Raw genomic sequence first — 25,586 nt, forward strand, 5'->3', positions numbered from 1 at the left:
CCCGGGCAGCCCATTCCAGTGTCCAATGACTCTCTCAGGGAAGAACTTTCTCCTCACCTCCAGCCTAAATCTCCCCTGGCGCAGCCTGAGGCTGTGTCCTCTCGTTCTGGTGCTGGCCACCTGAGAGAAGAGAGCAACCTCCTCCTAGCCACAACCACCCTTCAGGTAGTTGTAGACAGCAATAAGGTCACCCCTGAGCCTCCTCTTCTCCAGGCTAACCAATCCCAGCTCCCTCAGCCTCTCCTCGTAGGCTGTGCTCAAGGCCTCTCCCCAGCCTCGTCGCCCTTCTCTGGACATGCTCAAGCATCTCAATGTCCCTCCTAAACTGGGGGGCCCAGAACTGAACACAGTACTCAAGGTGTGGTCTAACCAGTGCAGAGTACAGGGGCAGAATGACCTCCCTGCTCCTGCTGGCCACACCATTCCTGATGCAGCCCAGGATGCCACTGGTTCTCTTGGCCACCTGGGCACACTGCTGGCTCATGTTCAGGCAGGTATCAATCAGCACCCCCAGATCCCTCTCTGTCTGGCTGCTCTCCAGCCACTCTGACCCCAGCCTGTATCTCTGCATGGGGTTGTTGTAGCCAAAGTGCAGCACCCTGCACTTGGAGCTATTGAAGCCATCCCATTGGCCTCTGCCCATCTGTCCAGGCGGTCAAGGTCCTGCTGCAGAGCCCTTCTGCCCTCCAACCCAGCCACATCTGCTCTCAGCTTAGTGTCATGTGCAAACTTGCTGATGACTGACTCCATGCCCTCATCCAGATCATCTATGAAGATGTTAAAGAGGATGGGGCCCAGCACAGATCCCTGAGGGACACCGCTAGTGACAGCTGCCAGCTGGATGTGGCACCATTCACCACCACTCTCTGGGTCCGGCCCTCCAGCCAGTTCCTAACCCAGCACAGAGTGTTGCCATCCAAGCCATGGGCTGACAGCTTAGCCAGCAGTTTGCTGTGGGGGACAGTGTCAAAGGCCTTGCTGAAGTCCAGACAAACCATGTATACAACTCTCTGAAATCCCATTTATACCACCTCCCTTCTGATGCCAAATGATTACTGCAGTTGCCTTAGTTACATCATTGCAGTATCTCACACACGGATCCCTGTGGCTTAGCTCCACACAGAGATTCTACAACCTTCGTTATTTCTCTGTGCGTGGGGCCTTTGTTTGCACAGTGTTGCTGGCACGTTGGTGGCATCACTTATCTCTGTACTTAGGGTAGGTAAGAGGGAGCTGGTGAACTCAAAACCTCTCTGGAAGATTTATACCCCAAAATGCTGCTCCCAGCTGGGGGTGTGAAAGAGCGGCCGCTGCCCCCGGTGCCTGTTTCGGGCATGGCTGGAGCAGCGGCTGTCGGCGCTGTCACCAAGCTGCTCTTTGCTTAGACAAAGCCAGGCACAGCGCTCTGCTCTAATTTACCATTTAACTGCACATCTGCTCAAACCCTACCAGTAGGCTGAGGGAATTGTAACCAGATGTTTTGCCATGCACAAATTAATAAACATACTGTATGCTTAATTTCAATGCAGTTCTCTGGCCGGGGGTGCCCACCTCCTGGCAACCAGAAAGCCAAATGGCCCCTGAGTGATCCACTGAACCATCCAGCTCTGGATAGACTCTGCAAGTTGGGCAAAGTTTATTAAAAGCTTCAAACGTTCATAAGTCTCCAGGGAAGCCCGACTTGAATGCAGAGCATTTAGAAGTAAATCACTGGCGTAATAAGAGAGGCTCCTTCCTGCAGCCTTCCGGGACCAGCAGGCTGGCTCAGAGGCTGAACTCCCTTATCACACTCACACTAATTGTAGCACATCTTGAAATGATTAGATCTATTGTTAGAACAGGCCCTGTCAGCAGCTGCGACACGGTGATTAATAGAAATTTCCCTTTAATTCCTTAGGATGTAGAAGTCTAAAGCCACAGTTGAGCCCTAGACCCCAATTATTAGGTGATTAATGAAATTATAATTGCCACCCTTTCGCTCACATTCATCACTAGGTTTACTATTAATCATTGGAGAGAAAGCACGGGGAAAAAAGGAAATATTTTACAAGTTCTGTGCTGTGGATACATGGGAGAAGCATAAATGGGTCAGGAAAACATTCTCCAGTGCACCAGGCTGGAGCAAATGCGTATCATTACCCACAACTTAACAGCGCTGACGGGTCAAGTGAAGGTCAGACATGCTAGCAGGAATCATTTTCTGCCTGATGACAACAGCTACCACCTTGCCCAGCACCTGAGAGACAGATACACACCAGCTGGCCATCAGGGTAGGAGAAGCAGGTTTTAGCATCCCTGTCAGTTTGTCCTAATGAGAGGATTCCCTTCCAAGTTTCAGGAATGTTTGTTTTAAAGCCATCCAGTAGAGATATGCACAGAGGGTGTGTGCCTGTCTGTGTGCAGACAGCTGTGCAGGGCTAGGCCAGCCCTCTGGACATCCACAGCGTCCACCCACTGATGGAGCAGCCAGGGCACCGCTGGCACTTCCCTCTGCTCCTGCTCCCCAGCAGGGCTACTCACTGGAGTTACATGGGTCATGTTTCCCAAGCTGATTGATTTCTCAGAGACAACTCCAAGTGGCCGACACTGTTCCAACAATTAGGAATTAAGTGAGCAATTATATTGTCTATAAAATATACATTTCAAAGTAAGATAATAATTAAAAAAAACACCCCCACACAACTGTCTTAGTCCTGTAGCAATAATGTCAGGAGAGGTTAGATCCAAGATTTTTCTCCTTTCTGACTGATCAGATTTGACACAGAAAGAATAAGGAGTTTTTCCCAGAGCAAAACACTATGCATGGCAAGGAAAGGAAATGCAACTGAAGAGAAAGACTAAGGCCCCTTTATCTCCTTTGGCAGCAGTTGCTCTTTCAAGATTTAGGCGCCAACTTCAAGAGGAGGAAAGAAGATTTCCTCAGCTCTCACGGACCCATTCATGCCCTCAAGCAGAAAACGGCCAGAAAGGTGTAGAGCTTTATCCTTCTCCACCTCACAGCCACTGCTGTTCAGTGCTGCAATCCATCTGCATACACTTGTAGCTACACGGTGTAATGTAAATGAGTACTTACTTGGCACTGATCTGTATCAGGTGAAAAATCACTGTGATTTATATCTCATGTGTTTATAGAATAAATGATGTGTTTATACTGAACCCGATGCTTTACCTCAGCTACTCGGAATTTCACTAAATAACAAATCACTTGTAAGACCGTGCCTAGCTAAGTCAGAAAAAGCAGCTCTGCCACATGCCCTCTCTCTGCCAGCATCCCAACACACAGCCACTGCTCTGTGCCTACTGGCAGAAAGAGATGGTTTCTGCGAGTGGATCAGCAGCTCTCCTTGCAGGTGCCTCTCCTCAGCGCTGATTTAAGCAAACATGGCTCAACTCGCATCCTGTGAGGTTCAAAACAGGAGGTGGGTGCAGGCAGTGATGCTGCTTCATTCGCATAATGCTAAGTTCCAGTCTCCTGGGGAAAATAAAAGACCTCACTGATCTTTGATGCAATTTATCTGAGCATATGTCAAAGTGTACTAAACTGTGTAAGAGAGGATAATGAATAACTACAGTGCATGGCAGTAGGAATAAAGCATTGTGGAGTCGCAGTGCACTGTGCAATCAGTCACTTGGGTCACCTAATGCATGTGTTCAAGGCCAAACATCAGTCTTGGCAGCCGGCATGGCATCCAGCAACACGGGCACCAAGCGCCCCACAGCTCCTCGGTTGGGTGGGCATGAAAATGATCATGGCACAGAAATCTGCAGAAATAGGCAGTATTATCACTACGCTTCCTATAAACCAGTAAACGTTACAATGAAGTCTCATGATGGAATTGGATGCTAGTACCACTAGTTTGTCTGGAAGCTAACAGCTCTGTCTGCCAAGTGGCTTACCAGTTTGGCACAGGACCATGGCTAGTCCAGGTTTCTCCCACCACAAAGTAAAAAAAAAAATTGCCTTTCCATCCTTACTTCATTTGATAACGATGTACTGGATACTTGAAACCTTTTGGCTCTCTAACCTGAAGTACTGCTAAAAGCCAGGAAGGGTCTGGTTCTCTTCATTCTGATTTCCACAGCAGAATAAAAGATTCTGCTCTTTCCCCTCCCCAGTTCTGGTTCAACAATAACTTCACAATAAAGTAATACAGCATGATCTGAATGCTAGGAAGGATTCTGAAGTCACATTAAACAGCCTGTAATTCACTTTCAGTGGTGAGATGAACTTTAGTGTGCTAATGTCGAGTCTCTTGGAGACTGGGGTAAACACTCCAGACAGGCTTTTCCCAAACACACACAGCACCCCTTGTTTCTCCTATGGACACATGCATGTGGCAGGTCATGCATTGGCTATTGGGAGGCAAATCAGATCAGCTCCATCCACAGGAAGAGCAGACATGACCATCAAATACAACTCACTGCTCAAGAGCAGAAATGACTTTGCTCGGGTTAATCACATAAAAATATGATCCTCCATATACTCCTCTCTGGATGGCTTAACAAATTTCCAGTTGCCTGACTTTTGGGGGCTCTGCACAGAAAATGAGAAGTTGGTGGAGATCTGTGGCTGCTGGTTCCCAGTCCAAGTGTAACAGTGTGGTAGCAGGCGGTAGGTAGGTGCAGACAGGTAACTAGGTGGTTACAAATCAGCTACAGCTAGCTAACTAGGCATGGATTTGGATGTACCATAGGAAGATGTGCTTAAAAAGCAGTCCAAATCCATTAACTTCTTGAATAGATTGACTCCAGGGAAACAGTGGCTTTCTAAATAATACAGCACATAATATAAAGGGTCACATTTATACTGGCTTCAGCAGACTCAGGAGGGAAACTACAGTAGTTGTCTTTGATCTATTGGCCTATATTAAACAGTGATGTGCTGGAGCATTGGGAAATGTCCTAATTTATTCCTGGAAAATATGCATGCATACTGTCAGACAGAACATTCTTTATACTGCAGTGGTCTATTATGTGGGAAGGATTAAGGAAAGCAAGAAGAAACAGAAGTATGTCATCTGCCCCAGACTGAACAGAATGGTTGGCTCCATGGCTGAGAAGCACTTCTGATTGAGTTTCTTTGCACCAGGACACCTACTTCAGTTTGCTCTAAGGGCTCCTTTTCAAACTCAGGCAATGCTAAAAAAGGGCGCACAGTAAGTAGCTACCTTCAGAGCACAGCTATTGGAAAGGACAATAAGGCTTCCCAACAGATATGGAAGTCTACACAGGTACAGACAAAGAAGAGAACATGAGTTGTCACTCCTGACTCAACAGCCAGTCTTGCAGGGCTCCTCCCACAGACTCTTCAGTTTGGAGCCCAAAGGTGTAACAGCAGAAGCGTCACAGTGCAACCACAGTGCAACTAAGATCTGAGCACACCTGTGGAACCCTCACCACCTTCTGTCTGGTGGCAGTGTTCATAACCTTCCTGAACTTTAGAGAGTGCTACCAGAGCCACACTCAGCCTACACCAGGAACTCCATACTCATTCTAGCACACTTCAGCCTTTCGCTAACAGGCGCTAATTGAAAAGAACAAAACAAAAGTCCCTCTCCGAGACTGGCAAAGAGTTACAGCTCTGCTCGAATGCTGGATATGCTATCCTCATTCACCTTTTTTGCCCCACAGCACAAATAGCAAATAGATGAAGAAAAAAAAAACCCAATCCCTTTCCTTTGTACTTTCTAAACTGAAATTTCCCCTCTCTTCCTTGTATGCTGGCATTGCACTTCTCGCTCCAGCCTGACAATACTTTCTGCAATGGGCAATGTTGCACATCTGCTTCTAATCAGAATTCAGTAATATTCCATCAATGGAGGCAGCTTGCATTCATACCATCACATTCAGTTTGTTATAAGAAAGGAGCAGGAATATTTGCTGCTGGCCAGAGCAGCCATGGACATGAATAGCAGTATAACAGCCTCCCTCTGCATACAAAAGCACAGCTCTGGGTACCAGCTGAAATTCTAATCAGAGCTCCCTCTCAACACAGATATTGTAGGTGTGCTGTGGAAGTCATTTTTGTTATTATAAACGACCTTCCAGGAGTTGAAAAAAATTGTAGCTTGTCAGTGGAGACTTGTAATCGTTATCCATTCAGCTAAAGGATTTAACTGGCCTGCTGGCAAAGGGGGGAAACAGAGTCCCTTCTCGCTAATCTCAGTGAGACACAAGTGCTCTAAATTAACAATTGCCTTAGCCATGGGGGGAGATTTCTAATAATGCTGTAGTAGAATGACTTGGGATATTCTGATGGGAATTTAATCAGCACAGTCGGCCGCGGCCTGGCCAGGGCACGCGCAGCACTTCCAGCACCAAAGCAGCAGCTGTGATTGCTGCTTCTCTGCTGCAGCCCCTGTCTCACACGTGCCCAGTGAACCCCTCTCTTTGGCTGCCACCCACATTGGTGACGCATTTAGAGGAGGCCGTTTGACCATGCTGAGGGATTAAGGGCACATGAGATAGCACAGAGAGTTAGATACCCTAAAGCAAGCAGAGCTGCACGATGAATTTACCAGAGAAACAAAAGCTGTTTAATGTTCTGTGTAACCCAAGAGGAGTTCTGGCGCCTGGCGGTGTTATTGCAGCCTTAAATGGAAAGCTATTTTAATGTAATCCCTTATGATAACTTCAAATTGCTCCTTAAAATGTAATAAATGAGAAAGATGGCTTAAACTTTCAGATCTTCAACTAGGTATTTATACATGTAATCTGTGCAACATGCTTGTTACTGTCTGTGCACCGAGAAGGAATTTACTTGTATTCATAAAGTGCATGTTACATTATTAACACTTCAAAATATTTAATAGTCTTTCTAGATGATAGCCTGTATTAGAAATAAACAGTCAGGAGTAATTCATAGTAGAAGCAGATAACTGTGGGATAAGCAATAGGGAAGATAATAAGGAACAAGATTAATATTAAAGCTGTTTTCTTGATCTGTTGGGGAGGGGGAAAAGAAAAGCAAGTAACCAGCATTAACCATAGACTTGAAGCTGTAAATCGTTTGCAAGACAAACGAAGCTGTTCGCAAACACCTCTGTTCTGACAACGTGACTGAGTCATCAGCATCCTCTGGGCACTCAGCCCCTGCACCTCAGCAGAACTCCGCTTCCCCGTGCTCCTCACGCTGCTGCCACCCCTGCACTGCTGTCAGTGCAAGCTGAAACCAGGCTGTCTACTTACTCATGAAATCACAGCCACCTTGCCCTCACAGGCAGCACTTCATACTCTGGTAAGCATTACGGAAAGTACGAGGCACTGAGGAAGAATGGCTGTGTAATAAAAGTGTAATTGAAGCAGCTCTGCTGCTGCCTCATTTCATCACTCACACTGGCCTCTCCTTGTTAAATTTTAAGATCCCTTGGGAAACCAGTGCATAATATAACTACACTCCAGAGTGTCAAAACAACCACTACTATGATTTATCTCATGCATAGCATCAAGGATCTACTTTAAAGGTTAGTTTTTACTGGTAAAACAAGCCCTTAAATGTTCACATGTCCCTTTGTTTAAAGCGCACAGGCTAAAGATTTTGGAGGAACTAATAGAATTTTTTGACTTAGAGTTGTCTTTGCCTGACAGGAATGTTTGAGTCTCTTGACTCATTTGCATATCCAAACATCACGAGAGAAAAAGCTCATGTGGGTTTCTTCAACAAAGATTAGAAATGAGAAAACAAAATTTCATCAATGAGGCAACAGAAGACAAATAATGCAAATAAAACCCAACAGAAAGTTTCAAACAAGGAATTTCTCAATAGCCTTGTAAATTCTCTCGAGTCCCACTCAGTACCCAGGGACTGCCAATATTCCTGGGTTTAACACTCACTAGCATCTTCCTGAAAGGGTATCTGGATGCTAAACAGATATACTCATGGCATGAGCTGCTCTCTTTGGCCACCTCCCAGCCAGCTGCTCTTCCCACTCAGTACTGTAAAGCTGCCTTTGTAGTTACAGCTTTACTAACATGCTGAATATAATGAGATGTTAACAGTTTTGTTTGCTTCTCACATCAAAGTCAACTTGTCATTGTCCTGACTTGGTCATTCTTGGGAGGAATTTGTAACCCACCTTCAAAAGGGGTAGGGACTCCTATATTTGCTGTGGGAGTGTTTAAGACTCTCTTCAGAGAAGAGAAAAAAAAAAAGGCATTTTTGACCTACAGACAGTATTGCATTCTCATGTGTCTTCTGTAGGGCTAACATAATATAGAATGAGCTGGTACCACTCCTGCATGTCACAGGGGCGAAGACAGCTGCAGTTCTGCACTTGACATCTTCACCAGCACCTACAATTACACTGGAAAACCCTTAACAGCCACAGCTAGCAGTTGAAAAATTCTTCCTGCCTCATACCCCACTGCAACAGATAAGGACAGAAGATTTGTTGTTGCATGTTTCCAAGGAAAACTGCCAGATGCGCAGCAGCAGTGCTGTCTCCTCATTTGGCCTGAATTTCCAAGTGAAGTCTGCCACAGCCACATGCTGTTCCCTACAGCAGTCATGCCACAGGTTTTACTTTGGCTAGGCATAACCAAAAGTTATACAGGGAGTTCTTTCCACTGCACTGAGCAGCCATCCCTGCTCGGTGGTAATGCCTACAGGTGGGTAAGAGGCCATGCAGCAGTGCCTCTTGTTTTCTGTTCCAGCAGCTCACTGCAGCTGTGGAAGGTTGATCGTGTCCACCACACTTTCATTCAGAGGCAGTTTCTTCTTTGTGATAGGAAACTGTTGCAAACTCTAAGGCAAGCATCCTGACAGCAGAACATCCAGAGTAGTGCTAAATAAGGATATAAGAAAGTACCTTTCACACTCACCTGTCCTCACCCCACAAAAGCTGACTGAAAGATCACAACAGGCTTAGATGTGACCAAAGGCAGTTTCTCTTCTGGATCCCAGACCCACTACTTCCTTCAGGACAATGCAGCCCCAAGTGTGTGCACGTCAAAAGCTCAGGCACTGTGACTCACGATGGCCCACACCTGATCTCAGAGAAAAGCAGCAAGAGGACATGCATTACAAAGCAGATTAAATCACCTTTTTGAGCAATTCAGCAGCAGCAGGAGTGGACACGTTGGGATTTTGTTCTTTGTTTTACCGTTTCTTTCTCATAGATCTAGAAAGTGAAAGCTTTACGTTATGACTGCTGCTCATCACTCGGTGCCCCTCAGCTCACCCTAGCACCAACTGGCAGACACAGAAAGGCACTCCCTAGGCATCGGTAAGAGAAGGGAACAGCAAGCTGTCACAGCTAAATTTGGTTAGCAGCTCCCTCTCATTCATGCAGCGAGTGGTGATCATTAGTCCTCAGCCCTCACAAAGTGACAGATCTGTCACACCACAGCCAGATCAATGCCTGAGGAAGCAGGCAGCTGAAGCCCTGTCTCTCCACACTGGTAACTCACCCTGCCTCTTCTCCCTGCTTTCTGTATAAACCAAAACAATCCAAACAGTAGAGTCTGAAGCAGACTGGGCAAGTAGAAATCCAGGCAAGCTTTGTTATTTGAAGACAGCAATTCTAAAGAGCCTGAAACATTGTCTGTATATGACTTCAGTTTGCGTTTTTATGCAGTTGTGTGCGGAATTCTTCAGCTGCAGAAAAAAAAGCAGCAGCTGCGTGGACTTTCTGTGCCATGTCCTCTATGGCATGGAATGAATCACAGTTACCTGACTTCTGCTTTGTACAAACAGCATTGCTTGTTATTTAGCTACAAAGTCCCCAAATGGCAGCACCCAACAATCCCAAGCTGTTTTTATGGTTAGAAAAGCTAAACTCGCTCTGAACTCTGTGGCTCCAGCTGGTGGATAGACTGTAATGATCAAGATCTCAAGGTCAGAAACATAAAGAACCAAGTAAAGTAGTAATTTCACACTGTACAGCAGCCTGTGAGGATACTGGCCCTGACACGTAATGCCTTGAAAGTAAACAGGGAACTCTCCCTTTGATTTCAAGCCTGCAAGCTTCCTTAAAGGTGTTCTGCTATCCCCCAAAGTTTTACAGCAGCATAAGCAGCCTCTACTACTGTCAGCATTTAATAACCTCCACCCCGGGATTGATTTTATTCACTTGCCTTTTTTTTTCTCTCACGTATTTAGCTTTTAGCTGCAGCTGATGGACAGTGCATCTATCACAGCTAAACAATCTTTCTTAGAAGCATTTCTCCTCTGCAGCTGTTTTGCATGGTCTGCTATACACATTGCTTTGTATCTGCCCACAGTGACACAGCTTTACCTTGCCTGCTTATATCATCACCAAGGCCCTTCTGTGTCTCCTCCTCCTTCTCACTCTGTCTTTTCACCATCACACCTGACATCCTTGCTTTCTAAGGGAGCTCAGTGGAATTGGAGAATGAAGATCACAGAATAAGGACCAGTACTGGCATTATGATAGTGATTAGCAAACATCTGAAATGCTCCTATGCTCACCTGGATGGAAAATGTGCTCTCTCAAGACACTTAAGAGGAATGGGAATTTCCCTATCCAAAAGATGGTAGTTACGCTTTCCAGCGGTTTACATCATGCTCACCAATCATTCTGAAACCTGAGGGAGCAACTGACAAAACTATTCTCAACTGCAGGGGGTCAGTCAGCTTCTAAACAAAGCACTATCAACCAAAAAAGCTCACGACACCAACTGCTAAGTTCTTTCAGCGGAGCACAGCTACAGCTCCTATTCCTGCAGACCTAGAGTGTGTTGCTCTGAGGGGTGAAGTAATTCAGCAAAATATACAGCATGAGTTACCTGCAGTCCTTTAAAGTAATCTAGATGTCACAGGCTCCACTAGGGGATTGACTACAAAATAAAAAGGTAATAAATCTGGGGCCTGTCCTGAGCTTCATCGCTCTGAGTTTGGAGACAGAGAAGAGGGATTTAATGCCTGCATAGGAAGAGTGCAGAAGTGGGAGGGAGGAAATCTTTCTGCTCTGAGCAAACTGCACCAGGCAATGCTTTCAGCATGCTCCTTAAAACTGAAGGCCAACTTCCTCTTCAGGACAGTTAGAAACTGCTTGGTGAGGGTGGGAGCAATATGCCTGTGCAAAACCTAAAGTCGACCAGGGTCTAAGTGCTGCTTTGTAAAGTGTCATGAATGGATTTGTAGCCCATGCAATGAAGGACACTAGCAAGCAAGTGAACCGTTGAGGAATCTGTAAGAAGCAACTATTCCATACACAGGAAAAGACGTCCTCAACAAGTGCCCATCTTGCAGATCCCACAGGTACTTGGCAGCTTCTTCTCTCATCGCTCTTTAGGTAGCTGTAGCAGGGGGACTTGCTCCTTATAAGTATTGGTTTATGTTCTAACTGAGGGCCAAAAATCGTTTCTACTTATTGAGGGCAAGTGCTATCAAAGCCTTGATAGAGAAGCTGCCCAGGTGAGTGCAGTTGTCAGGCTGGGCTGGCTCACTTTGCAGTGGCTAGCTAGAGAGATTCACGCCTCCTAAGGGCAGAACAGCATTCTTCCATTAACTGAACTCTTGCATAATACAGCAGCATCTCTGCTCTTACAGTCCACGCCACACTTGCTATTCCAGCCGAGCTGTTTGCTCTCTCTCAAGGCCTCAGCTTGGCAGAGATTGTGAGCAGACTGCACTCTGCCAAGCACAGCTCTGCTATATGAAAGAAAGAAGCAATTCTTCAGGAAGCTCATCTGAAAGAAGAGAAAATAGTAGTGGCATGATTGTTTTTGTTTCACCAAGCTGCTGTAGAACTGCCAAGCCCAGAAGCCTCCCATTTCAGCTGTGTTCTGAAAAAGAAATGAAGCAAGCTAGTCCCTCCCACTATTGCTCTTGAAAGAAAAGTTCAGATGCTTCTGAGTCACAACACCTGGAAATACTGAAATAGAGAGAATGGAACAGATCATAAAGCATCATTGCTTAAGCAGACAAAGAGCTGGACACATACCAAAGCAGCTAAAGAACAAGTGATGGGAATTGAAAAGCACCAAGAGCCCTCTTCTCACCGAGACCTGCCTGCCTTGTCCCATCACCTGGCAGGGAGGCTGGTGAACAGGAATAATGACATCAGCAACTCTAAGAGCCCACTGTGGGTACAAAGGTTTTACAGATCTTGAGAATGAGCCTGAATGTTCAAACCCAAAATCTGGAAGGAAGAAACTGTAGCAGAGACATGACTGAGATCACTGTAAAGACAAGGTTTTCCTACAGGGAAAAGTGAAAGAAAAGAGCAAGGGAAAACTCAATGAAATAGATGAGAATAGACAAAAATAATTTATCCTTCATCACAGAGAGTGCAGAATATGAAAAAACAAACCACAAGCAAACAAAGCAAAGCAACCTGTACTGGGTTTGGCTGAGCTGCAAAACACAGCACTACAAAATCTGGTCTGGGGAGAATTAACTCCAGCTCAGCCAAACCCAACACACAACCCCAGCACCTTTTCTGGGGCTGTCTCAAACCAAAACAAGCCACCAGTTTTAGACCTCAGTTCTTTCCCCAAAGCAACCAGACACAAAATCATGAGAAATACTTTCATCCTTGGAACTGTCTGTACCAAAGTGCAACAGAAGCACAAGATGTACATCTCAGCTGCAGGGCAGACATCGTGGTCCTTACACTTTCCATTCTCTACCTGGCCCATGCTGCTGCAGGTTCAATCCATGTTTCTTTCTCATTAAAACCAGGGACTTGATGCTCAGGGCCTGCAGTCAGGTGGCACAGAAACACCTGCAAAGCTGCCCAAGATCCTCTAGCAAATATACATTCTGCACACAGAATAAAGAGGATGCTATTTTCTTTGTGGGGTCTGGGCCACAGGCCCAAGAACTACAGCAATCTGGAGAGTAAAACACTGAAGTAGAGAATATTAGCAGACAAATGTCCCTCTGTTGCAAAGATTAAGGAACCATTGTCATTTCAGATCAGGACGATACTGCCCTGATCACCTGGAACTGTAAGATAAAAGCACCTAGAACTGATGCTGGCCATGCCAGTAAGTGGCTGGGGGCACCTCGAGACAGGAAATTTCCATGAATGGTGGCAGCTTCTTTATTTAAATTGAATCTAAGCCCAGAAGCAAAGAGGAATTTAGAATCAAATCCTGAGAGAGAACAGGAGCACAAAGAGAGGGCATGACAAATAAAACATAAAAGCACTTTCTGCCTCTGCTCATAGTTTACACCATTCATATTGCAGGCACTCAGTGAAATTCATCGTTACAAAGTACTGTGTGACTACTGAAAATGTATGGCCTTAAAGCCACAGCAGCAGACAAGCACTTCTCTGGGGATGAAAAATTCTGCCCCAAACACCAGCCACTGCCACAGTTTGTTTCCTGTCTGGGACTCGGCTACTTCTAATACCTCTTAGAGCTAGAGAAACAGCATAACATGCAGCAAATATTTTTTACTACTCTTGTGTGGTATTTGAACAGTGTAGAAGCATCTCAAAATCAGGCTAATGCAAAGTTTGGGTCATCATTTCCAAACTCCAGACTCTGTCTGCAGCAGCAACACCTACTGCCTAGAACCTAGCATTCCTTTCTAAGGCCACTTTCCCTATTTTAACTTCAGTTAGAATCAGTTTGTAAAATCTATATTCATAGCAACATGGAAGGATGTTGTGGGAGCCTTGCAAAGGAAGAAATTCATACGTAGGAAGTGTGATATGTACCAAAACCTGCCTTCTATCAAAGCAAAGCTAAACTAAAATAATATTTTCATTTCTCAGAGAAGATAAATACTGTGCTATAAAAATGCACTTGAAGCATCCTCAGACTCAGCACCCACCCTGTGCTGTTCATCTGTGCCCTTAGCTCACAAGCAGGTAGGCTGCAGGCTGGATCCACCATTTCAATGTCTGTTGATTCCAGGTTATTATCTTGTTGAGGCCCCTCAGTAATTTGTCTCACTGTAGAGAAGTTTCTCTTCATGCTGAGTTGAAACCTTCTCTGTTCCAGTTTGTAGCTGTTGCTCCTTGCCTTACTGCTGCCGACCAGTGAAAAGAGATTGGCCTCATCCACTTGACACCCCTCAGATATTTGCACACACTGATCAGATCTCCTCTCAGGCTTCTCTTCTCCAGACCAAATAGCCCCAGATTTCTTAGTCTCTCTTTGTAAGGGAGATGCTCAAGTTCCCAAAGCATCCTCATGGCTCTCTGATGGACTCACTCCAGCAGATCCCTGTCTCTCTTGAACTAGGGAGTCCAAAACTGTATTGCAGGTGTGGTCTTACCAGGGCAGAGTGGAGGGGAAGAAGAACCTCCCTAGGATGTGACACAGATGGCAGAGAGCTGGAAGAAGGCCTTACTTGTTGAGATGTGGAATGACACACTGGATTCCCTGCACAGAGCACAGACAGTGAGATGGAGGGCAGGGGGCCTGTGGCCAGGCTAGACTCTGACACTCACAGCTCAGCATCTGATAGCTTTTCATTGCCAACAGGCAAGACCTCCACAGCATCTCCTTTTTTTCGATCCCATCCCTATGTTGCAGTCTCTTTTAGATGACAGTAACCAATAAAACCTGAACAAGGAGCACCACACAGCTCCGTGTGGCAGCGAGCCCTCAAAGCACAGCCCAAGGAGTGGCAAGTGGCCATCACCTAAGGGGCAACAAGCGGCCAACTTTGAGGCCAGAGCTGCTCTGGGTTAGAAGAGATGAACTCAGGCAGCTCCTGCCCACCCTGAGTGAGTGCCTGTCTCCTTCCAGTGGTTAATGCATACACCATAAATGAAAGATTGGACCAGCTGATGCTTGAAGTCCCTTCCAACCTGGTAACCCTGTGAGTCTAATGTGCTAATCTTGCCTTATATGCCTCGTTATTTATGAGTTCTTTCTCAAAGGCAGATGGAGAGTACAGTGGTGTCAACCTCATTTGGGCTTTGAATGGATGCATAATATCCATTACTGCATAGCCACTGGGGCACCGAGTTGCAGTGTGTCTGCTTTGTATGCAATAATTTGCAGCCAAAAAATTAATCAGGCTATAAAATGCCCTTCAAGAGAGACAACTGATTTTGTAGCTGAGAAGCTGACAGAGAGGGTAAGCGACCTGCCAACAGCAACCCACAGCCATTTTCTCCTCTGTGGACACACAAGAATAACCATATAATTTCATGGACTGGTGAAACAGCTCACGTCAGTGACTAAACTCAGTCAAAAACTACTCCTGATGTGGAAGATGGGGCAACTGTGGCTCGGTCAGTGTGCACTGGGGGTCCTAACAGTGACACTGAATAATTTGTCCCTTATACCTGAGAGCTAGCACTGGGTTTCAGTCTTCCATTGTGATCAGACTAAAACTTCCAGCATTGCAGAACCATGGTCAGTGTTGGACACCTCCAGGAGCACGGCAGCTAGTGCCTAATTCTGTTACTCCCTGTAAGGGACCTTCATTGCAGCGCCTGTGTTTGCCATCCAGGAAGACGCAGTGTTGCCAGCTCATCAGGAGGGAAGACATCATGTTCTTATTAAACAGTGTGGATGCTTACAGCAAAAATCCCAAGCAAAAAAGAAAAGAAGTAAACCACCATGCCACCATCAAACAAAACCACCATCACCAAGAAAAGTGGTTAAAAGGCTCCTGAAAGCATCAAGGAGAGATGAAACACCTCAGGACACGAGCAGAGGGTTGAAATCTAACAATTCCAAAAGCTTTGCTTCCAGCACAGGTCCATACTGAAGCCAATGCCATTGTAAGGTTTAAAGCATGCCACCAGAAGCTTTTATTACCTTCATGCTTGGTAAAAGCTTCTGAGACCACTCCTCTTGCTCTGAGATGCACAAATACAGCCACAGGCTGCAGAAGGACTGCTCCTGTGCACGTTACGGTGAGCTGTGAGTGACAGCCAAGTGGACACTGGAGGGATGGACACCTTAGCGAATCATGCCTCATTTGTGCTTTCTGCTTGAAGATTTATGCATGTTGAGCACAGCTCAGAGCAAGTAAGTTACAGTCCAATGCAACTTAATGATTTTGCTACTTGGTGCTTTCTCCTAAATAATGGGGACGTCTCCGCTTCCTTGTCAAGCAGAGCTGATGGCAGAAGAAAGATGGTGGGGAGGGAGGGTGTCCTGAGCATCCCCGTGGAAAACTGAGCACCTCAGAGATCTCATCTGCATTTTGTGAAAGCAGGCCCGTGGTGATTTACTTAGCCACTGACAGGGCTGCCTGCTCCAGACGCTGAAGGAGTAGCTGTCTACCTGCCCTTTTCAAACAACGCCTGGGATGTTTCACTGCTGAGCACCCAATCTCCTCCAGCTCAGACTACGGCAATGGAGAATAAATCAACTGCCTGTGCTGAGCAGCATAGCTCCCTCCCCTAGCTCCAGCACGATGCACACTGACACGAGGCTGTGTGGGGTTGCCTGTTTTCATGGACGCTGGGCTGAATGTCCAGGTGAAACTCTGTGGCTGAGCTCCCCACTCCTGTTACCAGCTGCTTCCTCAGATGCACGGCTGTTCAAGACATCTCCAACATGTCAGAAGCAAGAGGAGGGGAAAGATTTAACAGTCTGAGCAAAGAAATGAGGCAAACATCTGCCAGGGTGGACAAAAAGGGGAAAAGTGTTCTTCAAAGGCTCAGCAAGTTAATTGGGAAAGACTTCGGTATTTCAAGGTAGTACAGACTTTAAACCTGTGCTTTCTCCCAGTTTTCCACTCAGCTGCTTTGACATTTGGGTTCTGGTCATAGATGTAACTGTCTGACAGAGCTGAACATGGAAGTGCTTGTCCTCAGAGACACAGCCCTCCAAAGCAGCTGGATTTCTGCTTCTGAACAGCTAAATGCCACCAAACATACTGAGTATGGCACATGTATCGTATGGAAACTGTCTGTAGAGCTCTTGCCATTCAGCAATAGGCACACTTTATGAAGACACCAAATAAAATGGGAATATTTTGAGCACCCAGATCCTAAGTACCAAATATAACCAGGATACAGCTAGACTGTTTGGGTAACTGGTTTGCGTCTGAGCTGAAGACACCAAGTCAGAAGTAAAGCCCCACTCTCGTTCTGACTTTCACTGATATTGAATCCTAAAGGCTGGAGCTGTAAGCTGAATAAACAGAGCACACCATGACTTCATGAAAAACAATTCAGTTCCCATGAACTATGGAAACAAAATATGCAAAGAATTCTTATGAGATGCTTCTCTTCAAATATTTAACCATGGTTGTCAATATTTCTTCCAATGTAAACCACTGGCTTCATAATGCAAAAAGTGCCGGTGGTTCTCTAAAGCTAACCCCCCATGCCGGCTCTTACACAGGCTTTGTTGCAATATATCCCAGTGGTCAGTAAAACTGGGGTCCAAATTACGTAGCTTAAAGCATATCTATTAGAAGTGTAGTAGCCAACACAGATTATATTTATAAGTGGCTGTTCTTCACTTGTGTGCAAGAGGGGAAGAAGGTGAGCTGCCAGCTCCTCTAGCAAGACATCACCATCAAAGGCTGCCTGGAGACCTTTCGCCCCAGCAGTCTCTTTCTTGCATACTGAAGAGGAAAAGTGTGGCTGCAGATTAGGCTACCAACTGACGAAAAGAGCGAGAAGTACTGCACATCGTTGTGCCTGCAGTTGCTGGGCATTTAGAGGGAACAAGAATTACACGACTTGATTTACTTTACAAAAACTGATTAGTAAAACCCCCTGTGGATTTCTTAACTATACTGTGGAGGGATATAAGATTAGTGTAGCAATTCCCATCATCAAACGTATTTACTGTTGAAATATTGGATTAGTGATGTTGTTATCCACTGTTCCAAGATTATAAAGTGATTCTTTAAAATTGAGCAGAAAAATACTACACTCTATCATTTGTAATTAGATTTCAGTCTGAGTGGTTTTGCCTTTCCAGAAAAAAAGTAATTCTGCTCAAAAACAAAGGGGGAGGACTGTGCTCTGAACACAACCAAAACAAAACAAAACTACAGATGCAAGAGATAATTCAAATTATTCTCCTCTTCTACTTCTGAGAAGCGTGGGTCTGCATCTTATCGCTCCTGCTCACCACGCTCACGGCTGCGGCAATGCACCGCTGTTACACCAGGTGGTAACAGAGCCATGCTGGTGTGAGATACTGCTTACCTGTCAGACACAGGAGAATGTGCAGTACCTTAGCCCTTGGGTATTCAGCTGTCACTGAGAACTTTGAGAGCCCTAAACCTTGAGGGTCACTGTTGTCTGGGTTTCCAGTGACAGAGTGGACCATGGAGGAGGAAGAGTATGAGGAAAGGGAATATATTAATGTGTTTATTAAAATAGAGAAGCTACATTTGGGCCAAGAAAATTAATACAACTGTACCCTGGCTTCTTAGTCATTAAGTGAATGAAAGTACTTGGAATTCTTACAGTTACTGAATAAACAAAAAACTGGAGCACTAATAACACCACCTGCTCACATTTTGTCCTGTAGAACACCTCCAGGCATCACTTCCATGCAGTATTTCAGATGACACATAGAACATTGTGACAAAGAAAAACACATACACAAGTCTTAAACCAGAAATACTCTGCAGCTGAAGGGGGGAACTGTGCTGTATCTGCCATGCCAGCAGCCCTCACCATTTGCCACCATGGCAGTTTTAGGCCACAGAGCCTCAGTTGTTGTTCTTTTCCCTTATTTGGCAAATCTTTATTCCCCCTTCCTAGGCTTATCTTCATAGGAACTTGAAAGAATAAATCAATTTGCTTCTGAATCAGGACCATTGTGATCAGTAAATATTTCATGCTGTTGCCACATAAAATTCAGATTTTGAAGCCCTGCCAGTACCTTCAAAAGTGTAAACAATCACAGATTTTAAACTGTCATGTTTGTAACTGACCATAAAACCAGAGGCTATAAATACATAATCCTAGCTGCAGTAGTTCTCAGCAGCCTTGACAGGGTTTATCAGCTAAATGTTTAATCAGGCACAGCAACAAAACCCCTAGCCACAGGAATAGGTGGCATTTAGCATTTAAATCAAGCTTGTAAACCAATGACAAGTCTATTTGGGCAACGGCTACCACACATGTTCCTTATCTGCAAAGGTCTCATCCTGAATTTAATCAGAACCAGTCTCGCATACTTTCTTTTCTAGGCAGTAACTTCAGTTCCCATTCGGTGAGTATAGAAAACAGCAAGTTCAAAAGTATGGCCATGAAGAAGGAATCACATGTTGTCATTGCCACATTGGCCTAGGACCTTATCAAATTACAGCCCCAACAACCCCAGAAAGCAAAACTAAGCTCAAGAACAAAATCCTCACCAGGCTAAGAAAGGAGCCTGGCGAAGCACCGCAGCTCTTCAGCTCTCATCGACTGGCACAGCTCATCTCCAAAGCGCTCAGCTAGCTGGCTGCCTCGCAGAGTGAGAGCCATGCCAGCACAGGTGAGATGAAGGCTTCCCTCCCTTGGCACAGCAAGCACCTTCCTGGTGCGCCTCAGATCGCAGCCTCTGTGTGCAACTGCCCAGCTGCTAATAGGTTCCAGCTTCTCACCTCTGAGACCGAGGGCCAGATGTGCTGCTTTCTGCTTCACTGCCTGCTTGGTCCTGCACGCTGAAGCTGTGCTCACAGCTATTTCCTGCGCTCTCTGCTGATGAAATGCATCCCGCAGCAGCTCTCAGCACTGAACGGGCAGTGCAAAGCCCAGGAAAGCGTGCTGAGGGGGGTTAGTGTTTTTTTAAGCAGACAAAAGTAAAGAGTCTCTCCCTTTGTTGGGAGGGGGCAGGAACTCAAAGCTTGTGTGTAAATAACACCTTCTTGTGAACAGGAGCTGGTTTTAATCATGGTTCACTCTAGCAGCTTTTAAATATATTCCTCCTCCTTTTTAGAGCTGGGAACCATTTGCTTTATGAGTACCATTTGGATCATTTGCCTGTGGCTCATAAAATAGACAAAGCTTTTATCCATGCCATGAATTTTTACTCACTTTATACCAAATATCTAAGGAGGGATTTCAGGGGCCAGAATTACATCCATGAAAGAATTAACAACTAATTTAATTTTCTGCCACAATAATGGTTCCAGCAGTTTTTGATTTTGTTGATTACATTTCTTCTCTCCATGAACTCAAGAAGCATATTGGTGTTAACTTCTTCCTGTGGATGTTTTTAAAAGCAGGTTTCCCCCACCTAGTGAATAGAAGTGGCAAAACCCCCTTCACGCTTTTTAATCCTTGCAGCTCCTAAACAAAGCAGCGGCAGCTGCAGCTTCCAGAAGTGGCAATCTGTACACTCAGGAGGAACACTGTTTCTCACCTGCACTGGCACATCCCAACAGAGCCCTCCTTGGCACACTGCTGACAGCAGTCATGCAAACCACCTCTTGCATAAGCTCACCTCTGACATCCATGGTTGTGCACCAGGGCTCCATTAAACAATGGCTTTGGCATCAAGCTGTCTCGACTCCTCCTCTCAAAACTCAGAAGCCAAAATGTTCTCTTCTGTGCCAGCAAACCAAAGCCCAGCCCTAACTCCTAGCTCTCTACCTGCCTGCTCTGCAATCCATGCTGTAGGCAAGGTCTCAGGAGCCTGGCAGCCCTTTCTTCATCAGCTTTTTAGCAGTAACACTTTGCTCCACAGTTTTGTTCTTGCACATGAAGAGTTACTATGCACCATAGGGAGCTCCTGTGGTCCTGCACATAAACAGCATTGATGGCAGACACAGATCAATACACTCTCAGTTGTTGTGATTCGCAGATGTGGGGACAGAGGCATTAGAGGTCTGGCCTTGCACTAGCTGGAAGCAGGGCCCACATTGCACCTGGGAGCCTCCTCTTTAGGAATACTGGAGAGAAGATTTTGCAGAAGAGTTCCAGTTCAGGGATCTCCCTACAATAGCAGGCTTGCCTGTTTACAGATAACTATCCTCCCTGTGTATGTGAAGGTGCACAAACACAAGTACCATACATCTGCTACTAAAGTGAAGAATGTTCCAGTTTGAAGCTACTCTATTTCAATCAGCTGTGTAGACTGTACCATGAAAGCCTGCACAGTTGGCATTGCAGCTGATAAAAAGGAGTGCACTCAGCCATGAACAGCACTAGCAGCAACAGAGATGGGGAGCTCTTTTCTTTTCTACTTCAAAACTCCTGCGCTGCTTGCCAGGTGCTTCTGGAGGAATTGTGCCTCGAGAACAAGCTCAGGCTCTAGGATTTCATATGTGCTGCCTGTAAAGTTGGAGACTCAAGAGGAGATGACTTCTTGAGGCAGAGTGCTTTACAGCCTGGAAATACAAGGCAGAGCCTGCCTAGACAGTCGTGCTGTAATTACAGAGCAAGGGTTGCTACCTCTGCCAGGAACCTCTCACCTTGGGCAGAACAGATATAGATTCGCTGCTGGCTTCAGCTACAGGTGTACCCAGCAAAGCAGAGGTAGAGGCTTCTGTCAGCCAGAGGCACTGTGCCATATGGTTTACAGACATGGCAGCTGCTAAAGGAGATGTGCCCATATCCATAAAAAGCAGCAATCTTCCCCCAAGGATTTGCAGAAGCAGACTGATTCTCTAGGTTGGTCTTCCCAACACCCCACTTCATCTCTACTGCACGCCAGCACCTTCTCTTGTACAGCCCCAATCCTTGTATTTGGAATGGTTACACCCAGTTGCACCCATACTATGAAGTGGCTCTTCCCTTCTATCATCTCTGAAGCCACACATTTCAGTGTGCAAAGCAGCACACAGGGAACAGACAGCAAAAGTGGCCCTGAACTCTTGCATGCAAGACCTTCATAGTAACCCAACTGCTCAACATACACAACTGCAAGGTTAAAACATCAAAGCACACATTTTAGTAAGGAGGACTGCACACTCATATCCCCAGGTTTTATCCCTTTTTTGCATGGTTCAGTATTCCTTCTTTTTTTTTTTTTTTTTTTGTTAATTCTGTATTACAGAAAAGGTTGATCTTTGAAATCTTCCTCTCAAAATCACAAACTTCCACAAACGTCACTTCTACACCAGAACATGCTCCCAGTTCATTTACACATCATTCAGAAAGCAGTTTTGTTCAAGAAGTACAGAGCTCCCTGTTGCAGCACTCCTTAGATTCTCAGATGAAGTCTATCAGAACTTATGGAAACCACTGTTACCAAAACCACTTTAACAGAACAGTTGTTCCAGCCTACCTGTGGCTGAGTCCAAGGCTCCAAGGTTGCTTCTTTCAAAGGAGTTTGTGGCCTTCCCACCTCTTTTGTGTGCTTTTGGGAGAGAAAAGAATGAATCAATTGCATGATTCGTATGATCAAGCACTCTGTCAGCATTCTGCATTACAGCACAACTGTACACAGAGGAGACTCCAGCAGTGATATTTCTGCAGCTAAGTAACTTAGTTTTCAGAGTTGCCTTAACTTTCAGTGTGTGGAGGCATACACCATTGTTAGTGGGCAAAGAGGAAAGACCTTCAGACAAAACTGTGAAATGGTTTGCCAACAGAGTACAACTCAGCAGCACAACTCCAGAGGAGACTCAGTTTCTGTTTCTCTGCTGTTTCCTCCCCAAGCTGAGCTATGTCCACTGAACACCCTGAAAGAGGACAGAGACTGCAGCAGAGCTAACTTTGATTATTTAGAAGAAGTAATATGTTTGTTTGGTTTTAACTCTGCCTTTTTGGGCAGAGTATTTTGTACAGGAGAGCCACCTTTTCAGCTGAGAGCCCTTGCCTTCCTTTAGTGCCCTTTGGAGCTGGAGCCAGAAGAGACTGAGCAGGTAAGAGCTGCTTGTCTCCTGGGCTTTCCACTACCTTGGAATACTTCAAGACTGACCACCCCAAATCAAAACTCTGTACAATCAAACAGATTGAAGCTGTCTTCAAAGAAGATGAGTTGCTGATCCTTCACACTTCCAAAGCCTTCTGCAACTACTTTTAAAAGGAATTGTTCTGCTTCCACAATAAATATGCAAGATTTGTGGCCACTGGGACTGAGCACTGAACGGAAAGTTGGTTCCTTTGCATTTTCTCCATTTGAATGTCCCAGGGAAGGATCTTTGCATACTACAGCAAAAATACCAAGTCTTTCATATTTCCTTTCTCTCTAAATTCTTTCCATTATAAAATGGGAACAAAGACACTGACATCCACAAAAAAGGTCCTCTACTGAAATAGACTATTTGAGTAGTGCCAGGATTCTCCTTTTCCTGAAACACGACACCTCTAACACACTACCCTTCGGATACAGCCTCTGACAACACAATGTAAATACCATCGTATCCAGGTCTCACCTCAGAGTGACCTAAATGCCCGTGGAGACTGCAAGAGTTGACAGAGAGAGGGAGAGAGAGGTGACATTGGATTTTCTGTCACATATAGTAAAATATGGGCACATACATGGGGGAAAAAACCCAACTTCAGTTAGCACGGAGCATTCACGGGGCTCATTTCAAGAACCACCTTATTAAATGTCAGTTTTGCTTTGGCAGGTTGAATTGGCTGCAACAGCGAATTGCAGGCAATCATTTTTACCACTTCTGCTATGTCGTGTTTTGGGGTAGCGAGGGAAGGTGATTCACTCCTGAAATAGGACAATGAGAGCATTTCAAAAGAAGAAAGAAATAACCACAGATTTAGTGAATGCTAAACAGAGTCAAAATGAGTGCATCTGGAAGCGAAGGTTGTGGTTTGCAGGCGTTCAAAAGCAAATGTGTGCTACCTTATAGTCTTTCTCTAAATGTAATAATCAAGCACCAAAGGGACCCAAACGCACAATGAAAGTTACAGAACATAGCACTTGTGGTCCCCAGACACCGTAACAACTCCGTATGGGATAACCTGCCAGGAAGCAGCATTAAAAGCCTCTCTTGAGAAACACTTTTCTTGGACCTTTCGCAGCAGTTTGTTATGCATTTGCCCAGCCAGTCCCGACTCAGGGCAGAAAGGAAAAGGAAGATGGAGGTGAGTACAAAAAAAAGGGGTGGTTTAGGGTACTTCAGGTTGGAAGGGGCCTTTAGAAGTACTCTACCCAACCAGCCTGAAGTCAGCAGGGACATCTCCCACTGTAACAAGTTGCTCAGATTCCTGACCAACTGCACCTGGAATCTTTCCACATCCGTGGGCAACCTGGGCCAGCATTTCACTGCCCTCTCTTCACAGTTTCTTCCCTCTAGTCTATATCTCCCTCTTTTGGTTTCAAACTATCACCCCTTGGCCTGTCACAGCATGCCCTGCTCAGAGCATTGTCCCTACCTTTCTGACAGGCCTCTCTAAGCACTGGAAGGCCCCAGTGAGGCCTCCCCAGAGGCTTCTTCAGGCTGCACAAGCCCAGCCCTCAGCCTGTCCTCACAGCTAAGGTGCTCTGGCAGCCCTCGGGACAGCTTGCCATGCACCCACACCTGCCCTGCCGGCCAGGGCACAGCTGCTGCCGCTCCCACCTGCATGCTGCAGAACTCAGGTGTGCCGAGAGCTGCTCTGAAGGAGCTGCACTGCAGCAGTGCTGCTGCCGCTCTCACCTGCATGCTGCAGAACTCAGGTGTGCCGAGAGCTGCTCTGAAGGAGCTGCACTGCAGCAGTGCTGCTGCCGCTCTCACCTGCATGCTGCAGAACTCAGGTGTGCCGAGAGCTGCTCTGAAGGAGCTGCACTGCAGCAGTGCTGCTGCCGCTCTCACCTGCATGCTGCAGAACTCAGGTGTGCCGAGAGCTGCTCTGAAGGAGCTGCACTGCAGCAGTGCTGCTGCCGCTCCCACCTGCATGCTGCAGAACTCAGGTGTGCCGAGAGCTGCTCTGAAGGAGCTGCACTGCAGCAGTGCTGCTGCCGCTCTCACCTGCATGCTGCAGAACTCAGGTGTGCCGAGAGCTGCTCTGAAGGAGCTGCACTGCAGCAGTGCTGCTGCCGCTCTCACCTGCATGCTGCAGAACTCAGGTGTGCCGAGAGCTGCTCTGACGGAGCTGCGCTGCAGCAGTGCTGCTGCCGCTCTCACCTGCATGCTGCAGAACTCAGGTGTGCCGAGAGCTGATCCGGAGGAGCTGTGCTGCAGCAGTGCTGCTGCCGCTCTCACCTGCATGCTGCAGAACTCAGGTGTGCCGAGAGCTGCTCTGAAGGAGCTGCGCTGCAGCAGTGCTGCTGCCGCTCTCACCTGCATGCTGCAGAACTCAGGTGTGCCGAGAGCTGATCCGGAGGAGCTGTGCTGCAGCAGTGCTGCTGCCGCTCTCACCTGCATGCTGCAGAACTCAGGTGTGCCGAGAGCTGCTCTGAAGGAGCTGCACTGCAGCAGTGCTGCTGCCGCTCTCACCTGCATGCTGCAGAACTAAGGTGTGCCGAGAGCTGATCCGGAGGAGCTGTGCTGCAGCAGTGCTGCTGCCGCTCTCACCTGCATGCTGCAGAACTCAGGTGTGCCGAGAGCTGATCCGGAGGAGCTGTGCTGCAGCAGTGCTGCTGCTGCCACCAGGCTCCCACAGCTGCACACAGGCTCAGCAAGGCACAGCAGCAGTGCTGACTCACAGCTTCTTTACTGAACAAGAGGAGCGTGGTGATGACACACAATCCTCCCAGGGGCTTCCTTCTCCCAGTGTACATAAAGCAGCTCTTACTAAAAGTGGAACTCTTTTGGAAGCCTTTATCCTCCCATTTTGCTGGCAACATCTTCCCACAGCCTTCTGCAGCTTCTAGGATTGCTCCACAGGAACAAAGGAATGTGCCCACGGTCT

General features: G+C 46.4%; 1 protein-coding gene across 14 annotated transcripts in view; it reads right to left on the reverse strand.

The window, feature by feature from the left end:
• PCDH11X (protocadherin 11 X-linked) overlaps positions 1-25,586 on the reverse strand; it is a 450,326-nt gene that overhangs the window by 219,773 nt on the left and 204,967 nt on the right. For 9 of the 14 annotated variants that reach the window (XR_010305700.1, XR_010305701.1, XM_064158942.1 and 6 more), the window contains exon 5: positions 22,075-22,146. Coding sequence is in view for 8 of the 14 variants with exons in the window: in XM_064158942.1 (XP_064015012.1) it covers positions 22,075-22,146 (72 nt within the window). In the remaining 6 variants the exon portion in view is untranslated. Of the gene's footprint in view, positions 1-2,680; positions 3,473-3,581; positions 3,763-8,820; positions 8,986-22,074; positions 22,147-25,586 lie in introns of those variants that run through there. The other 5 variants (XR_010305704.1, XR_010305705.1, XR_010305702.1 and 2 more) reach the window with 3 other exon arrangements.

Source organism: Pogoniulus pusillus, chromosome 19 (assembly GCF_015220805.1).
Source record: "Pogoniulus pusillus isolate bPogPus1 chromosome 19, bPogPus1.pri, whole genome shotgun sequence".
Classification (NCBI taxonomy): Eukaryota; Metazoa; Chordata; class Aves; order Piciformes; family Lybiidae; genus Pogoniulus; species Pogoniulus pusillus.